Genomic DNA, 23,760 nt, shown 5'->3' on the forward strand with positions numbered 1-23,760 from the left:
TAGCAGTATGAGGTGGCCCTGTGGTTGATGGGGATCACACATGGAGGTGTGGGAGATACCCATTCCTCACTGCCATTTGTCATTGATTTCCATCCAGGCGGTCTGATTTGAATGGCAGCAACATGGAGACTGTTATTGGCCAGGGTTTGAAGACTACAGATGGCCTGGCAGTGGACTGGGTTGCCAGGAACCTCTACTGGACAGACACAGGACGCAATACCATAGAAGTAGCTAGACTGGATGGAAGCTCCAGGAAAGTGCTGATCAATAACAGCCTGGATGAGCCCCGAGCCATTGCTGTCTTTCCCAAGAAGGGGTAAGTATGGGGTACTGGTGGGGCAGGGAGAAGGGCTATGCAGAGGCAGATTGAAGAGGGAGTTGTGGGATGAAGGAGAGATGTGCCGTTTGGATCTGCAGGTACCAGCAAGGGGCTGGCTCTAAGTGCCAGACGTAATGAAGCAAAGAGTGAATTTGAAGTTGGGCAGGTAGCTGGAAAAAGCAAGCTACAGTCCCCATGATCTTCTTTGAACCTGAAGAATCAGTTAATGGCATTTAATTCATAACTAAAACTTCCCTTAGGCTAAATGAAATGGTCTTTTCTTCTTATACTTGCGTTTTATCTCTTCAGGTATCTCTTCTGGACAGATTGGGGTCACATTGCTAAAATTGAACGGGCAAACTTGGATGGCTCTGAACGTAAAATCCTGATTAACACTGACCTAGGGTGGCCCAATGGATTGACTTTGGATTATGACACCAGGAGGTGAAAGATTGTCTTCTGTTTGCATAGGGTTAAGGGATGTAATGAAGTTTTTTAGCTTGGCTTATGAGTAGCATTGTGGGTTTGGGTTTGCTTTTTGTCTGCTCCATCTTGACTAAAAAGTGAAAAGGGATTGTATAGATGGAAGCTCACCTCTTTCCGTGTTCCTCCAGGATTTACTGGGTGGATGCGCATCTTGATCGCATAGAGAGCTGTGATCTCCATGGGAAGCTACGGCAAGTGTTGGTCAGCCAAGTGTCACATCCTTTTGCTCTGACACAGGTAAGAAGATTTTCCTGCTGCCACCGTTCTCGCCGGTGTGTTGATGAGTTTGGACAGTGGAGCTTGGGGACAGGGAACTGATACAATCTGTGGAAACTAGATGATCTTGAGGTCCTTTCCAACCCTAACTATTCTATGATTCTATGACAATACTTAACTCTGCTGTGGAGCTAACAAAGGAAGTTTGTCTGAACTCCTGTGGGGTATAGACAGTCATTTACTTTATGGTAAAAGGGAAAGGGGTTGAAAAGGCCTTTGTTTGGGGCCTTCTGCCTCTGGGATGGTTTTTTATGGATAGTCTGTGTCTTCGTGGCTAACCATGCTAATGGCTGTGATTTTTCTTTGCTGTCTCCCTGAGCAGCAGGATAGGTGGATATACTGGACTGACTGGCAAACCAAATCTATCCAGAGAGTGGACAAATATTCGGGGCGGAACAAAGAGACAGTCTTGGCCAATGTTGAGGGACTGATGGATATCATTGTGGTTTCCCCTCAGAGACAGACAGGTAAATAGGAGTACCTTGATTCAGGCAAATGCTAATTGCAGACAGAAGGATGTCTAACAACTGTGCTACTGTAGGTGTCGAGACAGAATCCTTTCTTAGACTGTTAATGCATTTTCCCTGTGCACATTCCGTGTCTGCCTATGACATTTCAGTCAAGTACTTCTTAATGGTGTTCTGTCACAGCTTTGATTAGCTAATGTCGCTTTCTGTGTTGTTCATCTGACACTGTGTTAAAACAGAAGAATGTGAGCTTTTGGGGTTTTAGTCTCTGCAGCTGTGCTGACTGGGTTCCTGTCTAATGATTTCCAGTGCCTTCCTTTCAGGACTGCCTTAATCCTACCAGTGTCTGACTATTGTAATCACTTCCTTAACAGTCAGATGAAGAGCATGTGCCAGAAAGCATCTCTGGCTGAGCAGGAGAAAGGGTTGTTACTCTGAGCTCCTACCTGGTCAATGCAACGTATTTAGAAAGCTGCTTGTTCCTTCCAGGTTCTAATGCTTGTGGAGTGAACAATGGAGGCTGCACCCACCTCTGCTTTGCCAGAGCTTCTGACTTTGTCTGTGCGTGTCCGGATGAGCCAGACGGGCGGCCCTGTTCTACCAGTGAGTTTACTGAGTGTCAGAGGGGTACTAGCTTCCATAAGTGAGCTACTCACACTGCTTGTACTTACGCAGTGGCAACCAGCGCATCCAAAGCTCTCTAGTGTATAAAACCTTATATACTGGAAATAAGGTGGTTGTGAGTAATACAGCCACTGGGTTTGAGATGGGAAAGCTGCTCACCTAGGCCATTTCAGAAACAATCTATAGCTTACCAGACTTGTTCATCTGTCCCACAAAGTTGAGGTTCTGGTTATTTTTCTCTGTTCTAGTTCCTGGTGTGGTGCCCTTTGGTCCTGAGCCCACCAGCGTGAGAGAGAGAAGTCAGACACCACCTGGCAGAGTAGGTACCTCAACAACCAAACCTCTCACGTCTGCAGTGGAAGGAAAGTAAGTGCTCTTGTTCCCTTGGAACTGGGGTGTGAAAGTCACAGCTTGTACAAGGTGCAACATATAAGCCCCCTCTGGTTGTCGTCCTCCAGATAATACCTGTCCCTAGCCAAAAGAGACTATTCCAGCTCCAGACTTCACATTCCTAATGGGAAAACCATTCGGATAGAGAATGCAGAACACTGTTAATCTGGCAAGAAGGAAGTGCAGAGATCTTTCTGTCTGTTCTGAAGTGTGTGTCTAGGCTGACTGTGCTGAAGTGTTAAAATCCTCCTGAGATCAGGGAATTCAGTTGATAGACTTTTTTTAACTCCTAATTTCGACAACTTATATCTGAAAGGAGGAGGAGGGAGTCTGTTCATTTAATGTACTGGGAGAACTCAAACCTGACTCAGATGTCTGAGGAAGTGGTTCTGCTCCGATCACAAAGGAATAGCTTGTTTGGGGCAGAACAGAACCTCTAACATTCTAGTTACAATGCAGGTAGTTAAGAGACCTTCTGTAAATTCCCTGCAGCCTGCTATTCCTACTGCCCAGGAAAACAAAGGAAGTTCTGGCTTGGTTATTTACAGGGCAAAGCTTCTACTTTGTTGGGTATGATGCATTGGACAGAAAGATCTTTGTGCTGACGTTAGGATGTTGTGATTTTTGCTGCAGCACTGATGCTGAAATCTGTGCTTTCATGTATGTATACACCTGTGTACCTGAGAGGCAAATCTAGAATGACTTGCATATAAAGATATTGCAGACCTATAATTGATAAATACACACACACACCCACCCCCATATATATGGTCCTCTGTCCTCTGGATGCAGAATACTGAAGAGGAGGAAGGAAGGCTCCCGTTATTGAACTGGAAATGGAAGGGATATCAGTGCTAGCCAGTCCCATTCTGTCTTTTGGTGGCTTCCATACTGTTGATGCCACTTCCAGTAACTAACTGTCCTTCTGTCCTTCAGCTGCTCTGACAAAGATGCTAGGCGAGGCTTGTGTACCCATGCCAATGAGGCAGTGCTGGCAACCATGGGTGAGTTCCTTTTCTTTAACTCTTCCACCAGGTTTTTCCTGCAGATGTACCCATGGCCTTCCAGTCCATAGTGTCTGAAACTCAAATTTCAGAATTCAGACTTGAATTATTCAGATGTCCCCTGAGCAGAGCAAAGTGTGCCTAAGGATGAACATTGGTCATACACATTCATTAGCCTCTGTGGGGAGTTTTCCAAAGCACACTTTGTTTTGAAGAATAGTTTTCCTTCATCTCATACCTCATCCACTGGGCTCTTCCCATTAACGATACTCTTCCTTACCATTCCCTTTGTGTTTGGTTGAGGATGGCTGACTAGAGTAATTGTTTCTCACTGCAGGAGTAACCTGTCAGCAAAGGGATCTAACTCATCGTTACCCAGCCACATTACAAACATCTTGATGCTCCTTGGTCTGCTGGGGCCTGGGTGGGAGGAAGGGTTATCATATGTGTGGTTTCATCTGAAGCCAAACCCTCTGCTGAACCTTGGTGTACTGACATTTTACTTTACATACTTCTCTATGGTATAAAATCCCTGTATTAGGTGTTACACCAAGGTCAGTGTTATCCAGTGGAAGTGGAGAAGAGTGCATACATTACCTTTGCTGTTCACTTTTCAGGAGAAGGACTGCATGTCAGCTACATCATTGGAGGTCTTCTCAGCATCTTGTTTATTTTGCTGCTTATTGCTGCTTTAATTATATATAGGTAAGTGATCTTTTTCCCCCTTTCTTGGCTAACAGTAAAAGCGATGGTCGTAGGAGAAGAAAGCTCCTGAAAGCACTTCATCTTTCTTTGTCATTTACAGTCCCTTTGTTCCCTGTTGGAAGCAGTGTTTAATGATTTGATTTGCAAGGTTTCAGCCCTGTGCAGGGCACACAGCTCTAATATTTGAACCCTTAATGGCTAAATTTTCTGTAGAGACCTCATGAGTCGTGGACAGGGATGCGAGACAATTCACAGATAGCTTCACCAGTTACTGCCAGTACAGCTTTTGTGGTTACGTGGCAGTGCTATACAGGTAGCTGAAGAGCCAGGTGAAGCCAGCATTCCCTCTCTGAGGGATAGTGAAGATAGCTGGAGCTTTCCCCTCACCAAGCGCTTGGGAGGTTTGGATCCTGGCAGTGTCTTTCCTGACGTCTCTCTTCCTCTAGGCATAATAAATCCAAGTTCACGGACCCTGGCCTGGGGAACCTCACCTACAGTAATCCCTCGTATCGGACATCTACCCAAGAGGTGAAGATTGAAGCAGTTCCCAAACCAACCATGTACAACCAGTTGTGCTATAAGAAAGAGGTAAGAGTTTTGCTGCTAAGGACACAGGAGCCCAGTTCAAGCTGCTGTTGAGCCTTACAGGCCTTTGTGAGTGTTGCAGCTTGTCAGCATTGACTTTTAGGATGTAGGTGGACAGCTGGAGTGAATCGCTCAGATTTCTATGGAGATGACCCAGCAGCACTTCTTCCCCACTGAGCTGTAGTGAATTAGACCTCTCTGCTTCTTCCCAACTTCCACAGTGTCTTATTTGCATTGGGTGCTGCCCCTCAGAGTACCAGGAGTCAAAGGGAATTGTCTTCCCTGGACACAGTCTGAGTTGGTGACTGTTGCACCAAGGTTGCTTCGGACAGTCACTGGGGAACCAGGCAGCTAGAAGGGCTTTGGTAACAAGAACATGGCTCCTGTGCACTGCCTGGAAGGGGTGGGATAGGGAGAGAACTGGAGCCCTTACTTAATGAAGCATTTTAAAGGCCCTGCAGACATCCGCCCTGGACAGGATGGAGAGGGTTTGATATGATACCTTGCAGTACTTCATTTCTCCTCTGTTTTCTCCTCAGAAGCTTTCCTATCACTCAGATAGCTTCTCATCTTCCCTCTTCTGATTTCCGTCCACATCCTCACATCAGGTATCACTATTCTGTGTTTGATCCTGCCTCCCTCACTCAAGCTCTGTTGTGTGGCTCAAGCACTGTCCCATACTAATTGTTCCTTCTTGTTTTCTCCCCTGCTTTTATGTCTCACCTCTACTGTCTGTCAAGAAAGTGTAGGTAATTTTCTGTGGCAGATCCTTCTGTCTTGGCTTTGGCTGCTCACAGTCAGTGTGTGAGATCTGGAAAAGATAATCTCTGTAGGACTGTTCATAATGATCTGGTAGATCACTTAGTTCCTTGAGCAGGGATCACAGCAAGACTTATACAGAGGAGAGTTTTCCCTGCTTTTGTTTTTCCAAAGCTACTGTCCAATAGATTTCCCAAACTTTCCTGCCATTTTAGTCTTTATTTACTGAGGATAACTTGGGTTTATTTATCTGGCAATCTAAATCCTTTCCACTTATTTCTTAATTCTGCTGCTCCTAGATATTATCCAGACTCATATTTCCCTGTCCATTTTCTCCTCAGGGATAGATCAGATGTTCTAATGCTCCCTGTTTGCCAGTGAGGCACTTCAACCTCAGTGTGGTCCCTTTAGCCTCTGATCATTTTTGTTGTTTCCCTATAATCTTGCCCTGTATCACTGTGAGACTCAGACGCAACGGTGGTATTCCAGCGGAGGCAAATCTGGAATGACTCAGATATAAAGACATTGCAAACCTAGAATTGATTCCCTGCCTCCTCTTAGCATGAAGTCTTCTGGCTTTTCCTGCTTCCCATTTTGTTGGGGTTTTTTTTCCCCTTCCTTTTTAGGCTCAGTGTTGCTCTTACTCCCTGCTGTTTGGGAATAGATATAGTTGAATTAGAAGAGCCAGCTCATCCTTATTCCCCTTCCATGATTTGAAGGCTCCTGGAGTTTGGAATGAGAGCTCTTGCAGGGAGGACTTATCTGGCGGTGGTGAAGGACTGATGGGAAGCTTAGAATGGGTTCTGCCATTGTGACAGTCCAAGCCCCAGTGGCTGTTTTCATGGAGGTCCAACCTCTTGTCTGCTTCACTGTCTACATGCTAGCTCTGCTTTGCTCTTTGCCATGTTTTTTCCATGTATGTATTGTTTCATTCATGTGTCTGCTCCCTAGACTGGTCCTGACCACAGCTACACCAAGGAGAAGATCAAGATTGTGGAGGGGATATGCCTTTTATCCAGTGATGATTCCGAGTGGGATGACCTGAAGCAGATTCGGAGCTCCCGAGGAGGGATTCTGCGGGACCACGTCTGCATGAAGACAGACACGGTCTCTATCCAGGCTAGTTCTGGCTCACTGGATGACACCGAAACTGAGCAGCTGCTACAGGAGGAACAGTCTGAATGCAGCAGTGTTAACACAGCAGCAGCCACTCCAGAGCGGCGGGGCTCACTCCCAGACACAGGCTGGAAACACCAACGCAAGCCCTCCACCGAGAGCGAGGTCTAAAGTACACGTGACTTTGGGAATGCTCGTACCCTCCTTAGCCTCTGCTCTGCACAAACCAGACAAGACTCTGCCTGCTAGGCAAGGAAGGGCACAGAAACCAGCTCTTCTTGCAAGGGGCCCAGAGACTGTGACTGCCTTTAAGCAAGGAGCTTGGGCAGCTGTGCTGTTGTGGTTGGAGAGGGAGGATGGGTGGGTTGGAACCCAGAGACCCTTTTGGCTCATTTTCACTGTCTGTGGTTTATTTATATGTTTCCCCTTTCCTGGAAGCTGACACGTTAACTTCTGCAGTGACTCCTCTGGCCTGAATCTGGTTCAGATTGTGTTCTCTGGCAACCTGCGAGTCATGTGCCGTCCAGCTCACAGTCAATGCCCATGAAGAGAGCAGAGCTGCCTCATTGCTAGCTCCTGGTTGCAGAAGTACCCCTGGTTCCACTAGTGTTCCAGCACTAGCAGCGCTCTTTGAGGCTTTGTGTTGAGGGGTTTCTGACTTGAGAGGAGTCTTGGAATAGATGAGGTTTACTTCGAGGCTCAAGGGGACACTGACACAGCATCAGGTCACCTTTAAAGGGCATAAAGAGGGTGACCACAGTTGCCATGATTTGCTTCATGAGAACTTCACTGCTTACTTTCCCATCTGCTAGTAAAAACTTTAGGGAATGCTTCAGATTGGAGCTCTGTGTCTGTTGCTGGCAGTGGACACTGCTCCTGTTCTCCCCTTTCCTGTTAAAACATGTTTGTACTCTGGAAATACAAGAGACAGCAAATGGCCCTTTCAGAACTGCTCCCTGTGGGTATTGGAGTGCTGAACTTAGAGTGCTCTGAACTCAAGCTGAACTTAAGCAAAGCAGAGATTGGTATTGTTCTTAGCTCTGCAGAGCTAATTGGAAGAAATGGATCTCAGCAAGACCTAATTTCAACTCTTGTCTTTGCGTAACTGATACATTAAAAATGAAGAAGAAAACTTGCTAAGTCCCCACTAGTCCTGATTCTGCAAGGACCCAATTCTCTTGGTCTTTAGGACCTTAGATTACTGTAATAAGGGGAAAAAAGAGAATTCCTAGGTCGAGTCTTTCCCAGGGGAACCCTCAGTGCTGACAGTTAGGAACTCCTTTATTACTATGCTGAGCCCATTTGACCTAGAATAGGAGACAATAATCAGGGAGCTGCAAGGGCCATTTTAAATAACTTTATCAGATAGAATTGCACTTTAAGCTCTTTCGTTACCACTAAACAGCTCTCCTTGCAAAGGCATTTCTCCCATCAGCTGCAAGAGCTTCAGTTGTTCTCTGGCCACCACGGCCTTCACCCTCTGGGAGGTGTAATCCTACCCTTGCAGTTGCACCCCAGCAGCATCTGGAGGTGGGGCTCCCAGGGACTGTTGCCACCTTTTCACACTCTCCTGACTTATCATCTGCTTGTCCAGAGGGGAAAAAAAGCAGATAGAGAAATTATCTCTTGATGGTTCTTAAAACTGAGATTTATATTAACCCCTCCAGTCACTGTCATGGTAAAACAGGAAGTGTTAAGCCAGATGCTTGGAAGCAGAACTTTCCAGTGAAGATTTTCTCAAAGCAAACTCTGTAACCTCTTTATTTCCTGGAAAGAGGTCAAGTACATTCCCACCTGGGGTGTTAAAGGAGCAAAGCACACACTAGGGGTATGGCTCAGAGGTGCCGGGAGGGCGCACCTCCCATGCAGTATTTGTTCTGATGGTAGAAGAAAGGCGAATCCATCCTACCCTGCTTTAACCCTGTTTGTGTACTAACAGCCCTGTTACCCTGAAAACCACCACAGCTGCCAGTGGGTTTGGCTGTACTTTTACAGCTCTGCAGGAAGGGGAAGGTTGTAGCTTTGACCTGGCTCTAAGGTAGCTTGAAACAGTCTGTTACTGCACCATTGGGCTGACTGGTGTGTATTCCTGTGGAAGATGAACTGGAGCTGAGGCTTGGAAATTTCCCTGTGTTAATGTGGGGCTCTTCCCTATTCCCAGAGGATTTTTTTTTTAATTAGATTGTTATTTAATTATTTATTTGATTGACTCCAGCCTGGGAAGCATTGGTTTTGTTGGGCAGAGGCGCTTTGGGACTGAGATGTGGACTCGACTGGGAACTGAGACAGGAGTGTGTGTCACTGACCTGGATTGCGCTGTCTGAGCTGCCTCATGCAGGGACAACACCAGAGTTCTCAAGCACAGGCAGAAGAATCAATATTAACAGAAACCACGTTGTCTTGGTCAAAACCGTGACACACGTGTAGGGGCAGGGGCATCAGAGCTGAGAGTGAGTGGCTGTATGGGGAAAGGAAGGCTCTGATTTCTAGGAGAGCAGGGTTTTTTTGGGGTTTGGGGTGCATTTGGTTTGGTTTTCCCCAATGTATTTTGGTGAGTGTGGGACAGGGCTGAAGGGAAACGTCTGCCCAAACCTGCCACTTGAGGTTCGGTCAGCCTGTGGCACAGTAATCACTGTCTGAGTCTCAAGTGCAGAATGGAAAGGAAAACCCAGTCAGTCTTTCCAACAGCTTCTGGTGCTTGTGATCTCCACCTTCATATATCTGTGCTGTTCCTTAGGAGGGACCTTTCACGCTCCAGCCTAACAACCATTCGTAACTGCTCTCTGCTCCCTCCCTCAAACGATTATGGTGAAAAGGAGCAACAACATGTCCCACAGCCCCTCCTTTACCAGTGAGGTGGGCAGAGATGAGTTTTCTTTCTCCTAGAGACAGCCCCAGTGAGATGCTGCCTATGGGGTGCATCATGGTTCCCTGTTCCAGGGAAGAGAAGACCCTCGTTGCACTTAGGATGTTAAGAATGTAGAAGGGCTACTGGGGGATGATCTCTTGAGCACTGATTTACTATGTAAAAAGCAAACCTCTCTCCTGTCTGTCCTGAGCTAACGTCAGTGATTTCTGTGTGTTCCTGTGTAATGGTTTTAACGTTACTCACTGGAGACATTGGACTTTCTGGAGTTATTTAACCACTGTGTTCAGTATTTTAGGGGTTGATGATAATTTAATATAAATTTAGCTTTTCTTAACCATTTTGACCGGCTTTTGGTTGTGAATCATGCATGTTATTTTGACTTTCCTTTGAAAGAGGAGCTCCCATACCTCACAGAACCTCAACTTTGTTTCAGAGGAGCGAGAAGTTAGGAACAGACCTGGGTTCTTTAATAATCTGATTGTAACACGCACATCTTCTGCCACTACAGCTTTGAATCAAGGACCAAAAATCCACACTCATGCACTTCAGCAAATTCCTGTGCACGTAACACCTCTCTGGCTGGTTTTGCTTTTTAACATAGCAACAGCAGAAGAGGATGTTCCTTTTCTTGGAAAGTATTGGGACTGTAGTGGTCACAAGCCCCTGTCCAGTGGAAAATAAAGCTCTAGAGAAGAGCTGGCTTTCCATCTGTAAGGGATTTTGCTCAAGATTCTGTTGCATTTTTTAATAACTGACGGTTTAAGTCGCTGAATAATGAATGAAACATTCAGTAATACAGGAGGGAAACTCAGTAAATCAGGAGGGCCACAATGATGCTCAGAGGGCTGGAGCAGCTCTGCTGTGGAACCAGGCTGAGAGAGTTGGGCTGGTTCAGCCTGGAGAAGAGAAGGCTCCTTAAAGCGAGACCTTAGAGCAGATCCAGTGCCTAAAGGGGCTACAGGAAACCTGGAGAGGGGCTTTGGACAAGGGCCTGTAGGAACAGGACAAGGGGAATGGCTTGAACCTGCCAGAGGGGAGACTGAGATGAGCTCTTGGGCAGAAGCTCTTCCCTGTGAGGGTGCTGAGGCGCTGGCACAGGGTGCCCAGAGAAGCTGTGGCTGCTCCATCCCTGGCAGTGCTTAAGGCCAGGTTGGATGGGGCTTGGAGCACCCTGCTCTAGTGGAAGGTGTCCCTGCCTGTGGCAGGGGTTGGAACTGGATGAGCTTTAAGGTCCCTTCCATACTAAACCATTCCATAAATCTGTGTATGCCTGACACTGCAGTACTGGTGCTCATTTTCTAGCCCATTCTGATGGAAGAAATACCAAAAGCACTCGGAACGTTTCAGCTTTATTCCTGCTCATTTCACGGCTGCAGCACAGCACAGAGGTCACTTCACTGAGATCATGCAAAAACATAATAACCAAAACCACAGTAACCTCACCTTTTAAAAAATACCGATAATGCTTATGCAGCGTGGTGGGGAGATGGCAGTGTATGACCATTGCGGTTGTGTGGATGGCATTCTCTCCCTCATCTTCTATTCCGATCACCCCAACTTCACCTTCTTCAGCTGAAATGAAGAAACAAAGGAGAAAAGACACACCGTACTCCAACCCCAAGCGGTTTTGACTGCTCCTATTAAACACACTGCGTAGGGAAAGCCCTTCCCCTCTAACGCAGTGCCGCCACCGCCCGGGAGCTGCTTTAGGCCTTTGCGAAAGGTGACGGCTCCAGCGGCCTAGCGCTGCTGCCTCCGGACGGAGCGGGCCTCGCCGCCGCCCCCATCGGGCGGCTCCTTCCCCGGCCCGTCCCGGTGGTCACCGAGCGGCTACGGAACGGACCCGGGCGGGGCGGTGCTGCCGGAGACCGGGCCCCGCGGTGCCGGTGCCGCCTCAGGAGGGCGCGGAGCACGCGTAGTCTCTGCCGGATTCAAACGAACCAATACAATGCGCGGGTGAGGGCGTGGGTGGGGTCGGAGCAGGCCAATGGGCGCCGAGGACACTGGGAGGTGCGGGCGGTGTTGGTGATTTCAAACCCCGCCGAGGAGCAGCCGGACACTCGCTGCGCCCGCCCCGCCGCGGCCCAGGTAAGAGCCGCCGGTGCCGCCGGGTCCCGCTGCGGGCCCGCTTCCTGCTTCCGCGGCTCCCCAGGCCCGCCGGGGGGCGGGCGAGCCTTCCCCCGCCGGGCCGCGGCTTACCCGGGGCCTGGGTGGAGGCGCGGTCTGGGAGCCGCTGACATCGCTCCTCAGGAGCCGCCCGCGCCCAGGGGCATCGCTTGCCCCGTTGTTGTGGCCGTGGTGAGGGTAGGGGCCGCGGGTGCTGGCGGTGTGAGGCCGCGGCCCGCACCCCGCCGCGCTGCGGAGGCGAGCCTAGGCCGCTCGTGCAGCGAGGGGTGCGGAGGGCAGCGGCCCCGGCTGCTCCGCCGTGTTCACCTCCTTCGTGTCATCGCTATGGGCCTCGGCGCGGCTTGGGAGCCGCTGGGGCCTTGTGCGGGAGGTGCCGGGCAGGGGGGGTTCAGGGGCTGCGCAGGGAGCCGGGCTCGGTCCTCTCTGAGCGCTCCCCGAGGGACATGGGGAGCTGGCATCTCCTGTCCCTCGAGCGCGCGCTTGGGGAGGCTGCGCGCTGGATCGGTTTCCCCTGACCCGAGGAAGATGTTCCCTGCGGTGATCTTAGCGCGAGAGGCAGCAGCAGCTCATCTCCGTTTGTACAGCCCTGCTGTTGGGCGCGCAGGTGTTAGTCCTGGGTCTCCAGGGACCCTCACTAGGAGGTGCTTCCTGTTGGATCTTTAGCGTATGTGAAGAGTGGATGGGGATGCGGCTCCCATGTCGTTCCCCTCCCAGTCTGATTTCGTTTCTGAGTCAGGGTCTTGGGATTCTTCCTCAGACAGTAGCTTTCAGATTAGTGTGTAGGGAATCTTGCTCCTGAATTTGGACCTCTGTTACTGAGAGAGACCCAAAGCCTTGTATAGCAGAGGGTTAGGAATGGAACTTGTGTGCAGATTGAGCTGATCTGAACTCTATTTTAAAGTTAAACTAAGAGTCACAAACTCATCTGCTACAATTATCTAACTGATTTGTTGGGTGTGTATTGTCTGTCTCATTATTCTGCAGGTTTCCTTTTTTGCTGGCTTATTTTGAGTGTTGCATCTTCCAGTACTTATGCTGAACTGTAGTGTTGTTGAAGTTGCCTCCTGCAAATAGAAGGGGATGAGTGGTTGTTATGTTGGGCTACCAGCTACTTGTTTAGTACTTGTGTATCAGAGAAGGCATTGCTACAGGCTTTCAGTGAACACAGCAACTGGTTTCATATTGCAAAGATGCATATTTCCAAATGCTGAAAGTCTCAAATATAAAGTGTTTTAAAAGCCTACTCATAAAAGTCTAGTATTAAAACTTCACAATAGGGCAAAGTCAGAAAGAAGAACGGTTGATGCAACTTGTCCCTTCGAGTTGTGGTTCTTTGGAGTCTCACATCGGTTCATTGTACAGAAATTAGAATTGGGGTTGACTTTCTTGCTTCAGGCTTTGCTATTCTTTAAACTTTGCTGGTTTGGGAGCTTCCTCCATTTCAAGTGTCCAGGTGCACCTTCTGTTTTTTCTTCTCCCCTTTCAAGAGTTCCAATAGGGTTAAAGCAGCATCAAGAGTGCTATATTAAATCAGTATTAACAAGAAATGGCCTTTAAGTACAATGAACTGATTCTAAACAAATTATTATAGATGTGTTGAAAGCAATCCTCAAGACCCGAAGTTGGGAATATTAACTAGGGACCTGCTATGGAAAAAATGATTTGTAACACCTGTCCAAAAATAAACGAGACTTGGATTTTGGAAGCATGTGGAATTGGAGTTGGGCAGACTGCCTCACATCTGTACTGATGCCAGGCTTCTCACTTGATATTCTAATATAAATAAGTGAATACATAGTAATGAAACATGATTCCTGATCCTTGTAGGCCTGTGAATTGTATTTGATGGGACTGAAATCCTGCTGGCTCTTGACCTTCTCCTGATAGGGGCCAGTTTTGTTCTCTGGGCTGGTGCTGCCTTCATACCTACTGTTAAACAGAAAGATTTTATTCCTGTTTAGCAGTCACCTTGGAAAACCTGAATTCTAATGTAGTGGTAAAAGCTGTCTGTTGTGTGTATTTAGGTGATAAATTTACACCTGGAATTCACTTGGCATGTTGTAAGCTTTCAGTTGATGCTTTTGCCTTATTGGTACCCTGATTAGTTGTGTCATCTGCAAACTGTAACACCTTTGTTTGCCCCTTCTTATATATCACTTATGAGCACCTTCAACAGTACATACAATTAGAAGGTGCACTGAATGCTTCTAATAACTGTCGCTCAATCTGAAGTATCTAATTTGGAACATTCTGGTGTGTGGGACGTATGACTTGAAGGACCCTTGAGAGATGTAAATACTTGTAAACCTCCTAATTAGGGTTTTCAGAATCATGGTCAGTGACAGTCTGGTTCCTTTTCACCCCCTTCCCCTCTCTCCTCTGTTCCCGGGCACCAGCAGATGTTCTTTTCTGCTTTTTGAAACAAGTGTATGAACTTGTATTGCTAATTTGTTTGTAAACTAATTAATGTAAATGGCTTCTGGAGTCTCTGCCAGAGTAAGATGGTGTTAAATCCATTTGCATCTCCAACAGGATAGGTGGTTTCAAAGCCCCGCATAATCTTAAGACTGTGGTATTGCTGGTGTTGCTTTGTTGTAGCCTGTTCCAGTGGTTCATTTTTAGTGGTGCCATTCTAAAGTGTGACATAGGAAAGCATTGTACCCTTGTGTTTCATTTAGGCATTGCCTTGCATCGAGCACCGTTGCTGTGGCCTGTCTGAATAGAGTCTTTTGACCTGAGCAGTTGCACGTTGTTTGGGGCTGTCTCTATGACAGCTCTGTTGCTGCTAGTGTCAAACGTTGGAAAGCAGAGGCTGATGTGTGTGTGCCTCCCTGTTGTGGGGGGAAGGCTGAGATGGCAGAAAAAGTAATTTGGACAATTATTATGTGGGGAGCGTGGCTGGTGCTGCAGTGCTGGGAAGAGGCTTCTTTCTTCAGCTAGCTAAAAAGATGGCTGAAGACACAGCTCTGCATCGTAAAGCTTGATGCTCTTCTCTGCAGGAAGCTATTGACACCCAGTTTCCCCCATACCAGCTCCTTCAATTGCTCTTTTCACTGTAGAAAAGGCATCTCGGAATGCCAGGTGATGGCTACAGAGGTTGCTGATGAATCAGCTCTGCCGGAGCGCTGTCATTACATGTCTTGCAGCAGAACATGAAATGTGATGGTGTGGTGCCAGGCTATTCATTCCCACTCCTTCGGAAAGGACTGCTTGTCGTTCTTCACGGCAGGCCTCATTCCTCCCCGCTCCCTTCAGCTGGGGGCTGCGGGCCGGTGGGCAGTGCCCTCTCCGTGCTCGGCTATGACCGCAGCCACCTCTGTCACGGGAAGACTCGCTCTGAGGCCCGTGTGTGCCCGGGGATGACTCAGGAGAACGGCGGGCCCGGCTGCCCCAGCTGCTCGCCGCCCGCCGCGGTCCCTGCCCAGCCGCAGGACCCGCACCGCAGGGCACCGGCCCCGCGGGGGGAGCGCGGCGCGGCCCGCTCCGGCCCTGCCTGCCTTTGTCTGGCCCCGGCGCGGGCCGGTTCCCCGCCCAGGTGCGGCCGCGGCGCCCCGAGCCCCGCCCGCCGGTGGGGAGGGGCTTGGCCCGGCCCGGCCCGCGGCTCCACGCCCGCTGTCGCCGCGGAGCCGGCCCGGAGCTGTCAGGGTGAGTGTGCGGCCAGCAGGCCCGGCCCGGCCCTCGGTCGGGGGCGGCGGGCACAGACAATGCGGGGCGGGCGGCCTGCTCCGCCGCTGCCCCGAGCTCCGGCCGCGGCCTGCTGCCAGATAGGGGCTGCCGGTGCCGCCGCCGGCCGGGAAACCTCCTCTGCGGCGTGGGGGGGGGGAGCAGGAGGGGGACGGGGATATCTGGGGCTGCGGGCGGGGAGCCGGTGCAGAGCCTGGAAGGCGCTGGGGGTGGCGGGTGTGTGTGCGTGCGGGGGAAGGGCCGTGCGGCTGTGCTGGAGGATGCTTCCCGTGGAGAAGGAGGGAGCTCGTGGTCGGTCCCGGAGCATGATGTCTCCGTGGGAGCTTTCCTTCATCAGCAGTTCAGGCTGTCCTTTTAAAGAACATCACATGAGCCTTTCCATGCCTGAGCTTTGTAAACACCTTGAGGGATGGGGGAGTTAGCAGCGAATAAGCACAGTCCCACTGGCATCTTTCACTCCAGTTTGTCGCCCCTAGAATTATGTCTGTGCACACAAACTTGCCTGTGGGTTGCCCTTTCTCTTTTGCCCCTCTCCACTCTGTAAGGCTGGCTTCCCTCCAGCCTACCCATGCAGTAAGAAATAGCTGTAGCAGAAGGTCAGTTTAGTTTGCATTCTCTCTCGCTTTTAGGCGCCCAGAAAAGCACAGCCTCAATTACTTTCAGAAGCCATGGATTAGATGATTTATCTGGAAAAATACGTTGTATCCCCCTTACTAATAACTTGCCATTTGTGATGTTGTCACTGGACTGAGTTGGGACATACGAGTTAGAGCAGGCAAGAGAATTTATTCTTGAATTCCATTTCACTGCTGCTGAAGCAGTAGGTTCACTGAGCTGCAGTCTACTCCGCAACCTGCAAAACAATTCTTTTAGCATGTATTTTTCCTATTCTTTTATTCCAAGGTCTTCCTTTCTTTTCATCAGGAGTCTGTATCTTGCAGCTTCTAATTCACCTTTTCACTGGAGAACACCAGCCTTTAAAATCCTAGGAAGTTTTTATTACCTAAGCAGCAGATAATCTTCTGTGGTTTTTTTTTTTTTGTTTCTTTTTAATCTCTTATTCTTTTGTCTGGCATCAAAAGATATGTGGACTGGAGCTGGAAAGCACATTTGCAGCCTGACGGAAACTTCTTGTGACTCTTCACTGCTTTAGCAGGTATCTGTAGTTCAGGATTGTTAGCTGGACTTCAGTTTCCTTTTAATTATGTGGAATTTATGAAAGCGGTTGCATTATTTCAGTGACTGATTAGTCTGTAGTTCTCAGATTTGTGTACCATTCAACTACTTAGTGTATCCAGGTGGTGTTTAAAGTAATTTAGCTGTTATTATTCCTTCAACCTTTTTTTTTTCCTCAGCTACTTTATATTGTATCTAGTCAGAAGGGTTTGCTGGCAAATACCAAAACTGTGCTGGGCTAACCTTCAAAGCAATAAGACTTTATCTTTGTCAGAGGCAAAGAGAAAATATGACCCAAAACTGCCATTAAACGAATTCTTTCTGCTAGGAAAATTATGGGCTGTGCTGACAGCAAACTGTTGTTGGTTTCATCTGAAATGTGACATACAGCTGTATGCTCTCCAAATATGTGCCCTACTGTATAGGAACGTTTGAAACAGACTTCTCCTTTAGAAAGACCCGTCTTGTTTTCTAAGAACTTCCTCTTTTGAATAGAGCTTTTGAGAAGCTTTCGAAGTATCAAAGTGCTTGATGCTCTTCTTGTATAACAGTGATGTTCAATAGGTGAAAGGGAGTGGGGAGAAGTATCAGTTATTGGTGTGAATCAGTATCAGTAAACACCTGTTTGTGTTTAGTATAAAATGGCTTCCTAGTTTGTAGTTCTACATCTTCTGTAGAACATGGCCTGAAAGCTGAAACTTCACAGTAAAATATAGTGCTAAGACATAAATGTGTGCTTCAAGATAAAGCACATCTTGATGTTTACAATGAAAGGATTTCCTTTAGGAGTTTCCATACTATGAAGCTGTAAGGTTGATGCTGTTCATTTCTTTATAAGCTGAGTAGGATCTGTTCAGAGCAATATGTGGTGAATCCAAACTTTCGTGTATTGACACTTTCCTATAATCTCTTACTGAGTTGATAAATTTGTTTCCTAAACTTATATTCAGTGGGAAATTCTCACTATTACGTTGGAAATTCTTGCATTTGTGCTGCTTGCTAAGTATTTGCTGCTCTTGCTGCTTTTGCATGGTCTCCCTTTAAAAGATGTCCTGTTCTTTCCTTGATGGTCTTCATTTCCTCACTGCTCCATAGTATAAGAACTTGTCCTGCCAAGAACTGTCAAGGGAGGATTTGTTATTCATCCCCACTGCAGATTGCTCAGCTGACTCGCTTTTACAAATGATGCATTGACCATGTTAATAACAAACCTCTCTCACTAAACTTATTTTAGTGGTCCAGTGACTTTTCTTGTTTTCTGGATTCTACCAAAACGGATATTGTTACTGAAATACTTAAATCTGATTGTCCTGAGTTGGAACAACAGGAAAGCTATGTAGGTCAAACACCTCAATGCTGAGAAGTCACTAGTAATAACAGAATTTAGCTGCATTATTGTGTAATGAGACTACTTGCTGATAGTTGTAACGGCTGAAGGTTTACATGTCTTTGCAAAGAAGCTTTGACAAATGACAGCATTTTGTCCAATGTGGAATATTCTATGAACATACAGAACTCGGTGACTTTATTGAAGGGAGAAACAACGGTGTTTTATTCTGGTAAATGCAAGATGTAGGCAGAGTCAGTACAAGATTTTGGCATTAGGACAGGCGTGAGCAGTGATGAAGCTGCAAGGAGGGGATGTTTAAGAAGCAGCTTTCCCTCTGTGACCATGGAATACTTTCTGATAGATTGCCTGTTCTAAGGGGATTTCTCAGTTACTGAGAGGGGGGAAGTATAATTTTATCACTATTTTTAGATGTCAAATTTGGCACAGAAGGCAACTTAACCCATTTTATAATTGAAGTAACCACTGCAGGTATTAAGGACTAAAAATAGTAGGGAACCTAACTTGACCAGACTTAAAAATGCATGAGGAAAACACTGCTTCATGGTCATCTGTCTGTGTTCCTTATGTCTAGCATCGTGTCCTATGCCCTGTCCACCAAGCTGAGTACATTGTGATGTTGGGAAGAGAAATACTAAATCCTTTTCCTTTAGATTCTGTACTGGAATGTACAAGCCGGAGGTTGCACTTTGTAGTAATGAACTGTTGTATATGTGTAAGGGTAAAAATACTTGTAAATCAGGATCCACCTTGCAATGCACAAAATGCCTTTTTAATGGAGTTGTTCCAGACTTAAGAGTTTGAACTGCTTTTAGGATTGTAGTGAGGCAGTTGCTGACCTACAGCAAGATTTTCCCTGGTGGAACAGATTTCTGAAGAGAAGTGAGTTTCTTTTTGATGTTGGGTTCCACACTGCTGCCAGTTTTCTAAAAGAATAGGGTGTAGAGGGGAGATGTTCTTAGTACAGGTGCCAAAACTCCTTATTCTGGTGTTTCTGCTATTACTGTGTTAATGCTTTCTTTCTTTTTCTGTTTTCTTTGGAAATAACTATTGTCCTTGTATTGATTCCGTATGCTTTCCTTAACAAAATTATATAGACAGGCTTGAATGGCTTGAACTACCTCCAAGTTTGTGAGCAAGACTTACAGCTACGTAATTTCCTGTAAGTTAATGAGCAGAACAATCCCTTCATTCTCAGTGCTGTATAGATTTAGGGGTTAACTAACACTTCAGCTTTGGCACAATATGTATTTATTTTTGCTTAAAAAGCAGACTTCTCAGTTGTACTGTGCTGATGTCAAGAAAAAAGATCCAAATTGCTATTTGTGACAAAAGAAGGACAAACAATGTCTGGATACATTTATTTGTGTGGTCACCTTCTAGCCTGACATTGACTTCTGTTTTGCTGCCATTGGGCAAATTAGTAGGTTTATGCAATTGTAATGAGAGCAGTATTAACATCCAAAGGAATTTATAAATATTTAAGGTGAAAGTAGTGTAGCTTATTGTGGGTGATGTGTTGGTGGCTTGTGGGGGTTCAGGAGTTGGGTTTTGGTTGGGTTTTTTGTGTGTTTTGGGGCTGGGTTTTTATCATTATTTGGGTTGGGTTGTTGTTGAAGTATATTCTAACTAATCACGGAAGGAATTACAAAGGTTGTCTTTATTGTGGACTGATGTTGGTCTTTGAGGTTGCTGTATGTTAGTGTTGTTGGTTGTATGTTGTGTATGAGCCTTCAGTGAGCTGAAGGCTTTAGAGAATTTGCTTATATTAGCTTACACAAGTGAATTTATGCTCCTACTTCCATGGGTTAATTCTGTGCAGGGTGACTGTGCATTAGGGGAAATAGTTTTTAGGTTAAGGTTTGCAGCTTTGCTGGCACAGGCTGAATTTGCATTAAGAATATTCTGTTAGCATTGTGTATTTCTGTACCTTTAGTGATTGTTGTATATGCTGGGCAGTTTCTACAATTTATGTCATTGTCTGTGTGTTTGAACAGGTGTGCCCTAATGTGTTACTCCTCTGGTTTGATTGTTTTGTTTAAATGATGTTGGGAGCCCTTATTGCTGTGGCTGCTGGTTTTATTTTGCTGGTCTCCCTGCATCAGGCATATTCCCTTGTTATTCTCTGAGCAGTCAGTTGTACAGTGTCATAGAATGGTTTGGGTTAGAAGGGACCTTAAAGCTCATCCAGTTCCAACCCCTTGCCACAGGCAGGGACACCTTCCACTAGAGCAGGTTGCTCCAAGCCTTGTCCAACCTGGCCTTGAATGCTGCCAGGGCTGGGGCAGCCACAGCTTCTCTGGGCACCCTGTGCCAGTGCCTCAGCACCCCCACAGGGAAGAACTTCTTCCTAATGTCCAAGCTAAATCTGCTGTCTGACAGGTTGAAGCCATTCCCCTTGTCCTGTCACTACATGCCCATGTCCAAAGCCCCTCTCCAGATTTCTTGTTGGCCATCTTAGGCACTGGAGCTGCTTTAAGGTCTCCCTGGAGCCTTCTCCAGGCTGAACCAGCCCAGTTCTCTCAGCCTGTCTCTATATGAGAGGTGCTCCAGCCCTCTGAGCATCTTCATGGCCTCTGGACTTGCTCAAGCAGGTCCATGTCCCTCTTGTGCTGGGGGCTGCAGCACTGAACACAGTATTGCAGGTGGGGTCTCACCAGAGCAGAGGGGGAGAATCGCTTCCCTTGACCTCCTGTCCATGCTCATTGAGACTGAGGTCTCTTCTCATACCTTAATGGACAGTACTATTTTAATAAAAATGAAAGGGGAAGAGGAGGAAAACACTTGGGAACTTGAATGAGCAAGGACTTGAGCTCTGTGTGTGGTGAGAAATTGCCCTCTTGTTGACAGTTGCTGCTGCTGGCTACATGAGAATTAGGGCATAAAGCGGCCAGCTTGCAAAATATGGGTTTTGTTCCTCCCTGTGCTGCTCATCTCAGCTGCAGTGTTTGTAGCTGCTAAAATGGCTGTACTCACACTGGCACCCGGTTATTCCGTAACACTGATTCACGGCACCTGTTGCTGAAAGCACGTATCAGTAAGAGTCAGTTTTCCAGTGTGGATGAGCACTCATTGCAGTTTAGCATCTTAATCGTGGTACGTTCTTCCTCAAGCTTAAATGAGGTTATAACCTGAATGCCTTCTCTGCTGACTAAAACTTTCACACATTGAGACTTCTAGTACCTGAATTACTACACATGGTTCTGCTCTGATTTTTATTGGCTTCTGGTAGCTTTCTAGGGCTAACAAAGTGATGGTCTAGTCTTAGTAGTCTGTGTGTAAATACATTTACAAGCTGGAGTTGCACTTTAGCAATAAGATCTGCTGTGGAATTGCAGGGTTTTTTCAGGTTTTTTTTAATTACAAGTATGGTGTGGGTAGCACCTGACATAATTTGTGTTCTAACTTGTCTCTATCTCCACAGGAATTACTATAATTAGGGAGAACCTGTATTACAATGGGAGACGACAGTGAGTGGATGAAACTGCCCATTGATCAGAAATGTGAACACAAGGTAGGAGATCTTGTCATTGCATTTGGCTTGCTGTTTTATCTCTGCTGGAGTGATTCTGTGGTATTCCTCTAAGTACACCATAGGTGATCTCAACAGCTGCACAGCATTCCTATAACAGATCTGAAACTGCATCAGCTCTGTCCAACCTAGTGTCCAAATAACATTTATTAAGCAGAATTTAGCAGCATGGTAATCTGCATGGCCTAAGCTTGTCGCTGAAAGATCAGTACACTCATTCATGTGGAGAAATTAGTCATCTGTAGCTGAAACTATTGTTGGGCTCCCACCTACTCATCAGTGATTGTAAGAGCTTATGAAGAGCACTGGGGAAGACTGGCATCTCTCTATCCAGATCATTCTTGGTGGGAGAAGAAAGAGTATTCTGTCTTGTTGCATGTTATTCATACAGTCATTGAAATATTGCAAATGCTAGCTTACTGAGCACACTTCCAACCATGATTGAAGAACTTTGTAAGGTTGGTGAGCTCAGATTTCACTAACACAACAATAAATGTGTGATTTCTGCTTCCAGCTGTGGAAAGCCAGATTAAATGGTTATGAAGAAGCCCTTAAGCTCTTCCAGAAGATAGATGATGAAAAGAGTCCTGAATGGTCCAAGTATCTTGGATTGATAAAGAAATTTGTGACTGACTCCAATGCAGTGGCTCAGTTGAAAGGACTGGAAGCAGCACTTGCTTATGTTGAAAATGCTCATGTAGCTGGGAAGTAAGTGCACTTAAACTATTACGGTGGCTTAATGTGCCTCTCTGAGAGAGACTGCAGACAAAGGGTGCAGAGGCCACTAACAGTTACGATCTTTGCTGTTGAGAGTGGAACTTGCTTTCTAATCTAGACAACTTGTTGAATGGCTTTTCTTGTAGATGACCTCCATGTACATATTAACTTGCCAGAAACTGCTTAAAGTAATTCAAATAAAGTATTAAAGGCAGTTGTGAAGACTTCTGAAATGGTAGAGAAAGTGAATCAGGAATTTGGTTGTATAGGTGCTGTGAACTGGAATCCCTGTTCTTGTTAGACTAAAGCTGTCTTTATGTGCAGAGAGCCTTTCTTCTAGGGAGATACTTATGCAATTCATCCATGAACTAAAATACAGTTATGTTGATGTGGTGTTGTATCCAACTTAACCAATATGAATCTTCACGGGATGTTTTTTTAGTATTTCACTGTTGTCTAGCCCAGGAAATAGCCTGTACTTACCACGGTGAACTAAAAGTGACCTGATAGGCCAGAGTAGTGCTTTAATCCACTGACTTAGTGACCTGATGAAAAGAGTTAAAGTCTGATTAAAAAAACAAAGCAAAACACTGAAACTTGGTTTTAAAACCAGACAACCTTCCAAACCCCTTGATTTGAAAGTGGTGTAAATGATTTAGTGGATTGGAAGCTTTGAAACACCTGTGAGGTTCTGTGTTGGGAATATATACCATGTTATATGTTAACTGATATATGCAGCTCCAGGAATTGACATGTGTTTGTGGAACTTAACTAATGTATATTAAAGAATACACTTTTGAGAAGTCTACTCTTCACTGCCTGATGTAGTCCAGTGTTAGGAACATGTTAACTGGCTCTTGATTGGCAGAAGTTCTTTTGATTAAACTAGAGGCTGCGATGATCTCTTAAAGGTTATTACCTTCAAAATTAACTTAATCTAATCTCTATTATATGAGGACTTGCTGAGTTGTAATCTGTTTTGGGTGTGTTGTGTGCTTTTGACTGTAGAATTAGGTGTTCTACACCATTATCCCTTAAATGTTCTGAAACTAACACTTTCTCATCTTTCAGGACAACAGGAGAAGTAGCGTCTGGAGTTGTAAATAAAGTGTTCAATCAGCCAAAAGCCAGAGCAAAAGAGCTGGGTCTAGATATATGTCTAATGTATATAGAAATTGAGAAAGGGGAGGCTGTACAAGAAGAATTACTAAAGGGTCTGGACAACAAGAACCCGAAAATCATAGTAGCATGTATAGAGACACTGAGGAAAGCACTAAGGTAAGCTTTCAGTTTTCAGTTCCTAGGTGGCTTTTATCTGTCTTTTTGTTTTCCCTCAACCCAGCAGTATGTAGAGTCTAATGTGCTGCTTAAGTCTTTAACAGGCCTTTGTTATTGTTGAATAGGATGTATCTTTACTGAATTGATACCTTCTGACCACAACAGTTGAGAGCATCATGGGATTTGTTAGATGTGAGGGATGTCTTTGTTGTACAAGCCTCATCTGGATCACTTTAATCTGTGGCAACTGTTTACAATGGACCCCTGAAAGAAGGGCAGGATTAGTATGTCTTATTCC

At 46.3% G+C, this 23,760-nt stretch overlaps 2 protein-coding genes across 5 annotated transcripts in view; both read left to right on the forward strand.

The window, feature by feature from the left end:
• The window catches only part of LRP4 (LDL receptor related protein 4), an 84,532-nt gene extending 74,591 nt beyond the window's left edge, over positions 1 to 9,941 (forward strand). Inside the window, exons 29-39 of one of the 2 annotated variants that reach the window (XM_065683232.1) lie at positions 98 to 316; positions 629 to 763; positions 934 to 1,042; positions 1,404 to 1,548; positions 2,038 to 2,151; positions 2,421 to 2,538; positions 3,499 to 3,566; positions 4,184 to 4,271; positions 4,718 to 4,859; positions 5,396 to 5,464; positions 6,567 to 6,653. In XM_065683232.1, the coding sequence (XP_065539304.1) occupies positions 98 to 316; positions 629 to 763; positions 934 to 1,042; positions 1,404 to 1,548; positions 2,038 to 2,151; positions 2,421 to 2,538; positions 3,499 to 3,566; positions 4,184 to 4,271; positions 4,718 to 4,859; positions 5,396 to 5,440 (1,183 nt within the window). In that variant the 3' untranslated portion in view covers positions 5,441 to 5,464; positions 6,567 to 6,653. Of the gene's footprint in view, positions 1 to 97; positions 317 to 628; positions 764 to 933; positions 1,043 to 1,403; positions 1,549 to 2,037; positions 2,152 to 2,420; positions 2,539 to 3,498; positions 3,567 to 4,183; positions 4,272 to 4,717; positions 4,860 to 5,395; positions 5,465 to 6,566 lie in introns of both variants that reach the window. The other variant, XM_065683231.1, reaches the window with a different exon arrangement.
• A 1,657-nt stretch (positions 9,942 to 11,598) lies between these two features.
• CKAP5 (cytoskeleton associated protein 5) overlaps positions 11,599 to 23,760 on the forward strand; it is a 52,077-nt gene continuing 39,915 nt past the window's right edge. For all 3 annotated transcript variants that reach the window (XM_065686684.1, XM_065686685.1, XM_065686686.1), the window contains exons 1-4: positions 11,599 to 11,688; positions 21,360 to 21,449; positions 21,982 to 22,175; positions 23,256 to 23,462. In XM_065686684.1, coding sequence (XP_065542756.1) covers positions 21,393 to 21,449; positions 21,982 to 22,175; positions 23,256 to 23,462 — 458 coding nt within the window. In that variant the 5' untranslated portion in view covers positions 11,599 to 11,688; positions 21,360 to 21,392. The remainder of the gene's footprint in view (positions 11,689 to 21,359; positions 21,450 to 21,981; positions 22,176 to 23,255; positions 23,463 to 23,760) is intronic.

This window comes from Lathamus discolor, chromosome 6, assembly GCF_037157495.1.
Source record: "Lathamus discolor isolate bLatDis1 chromosome 6, bLatDis1.hap1, whole genome shotgun sequence".
Classification (NCBI taxonomy): domain Eukaryota; kingdom Metazoa; phylum Chordata; class Aves; order Psittaciformes; family Psittacidae; genus Lathamus; species Lathamus discolor.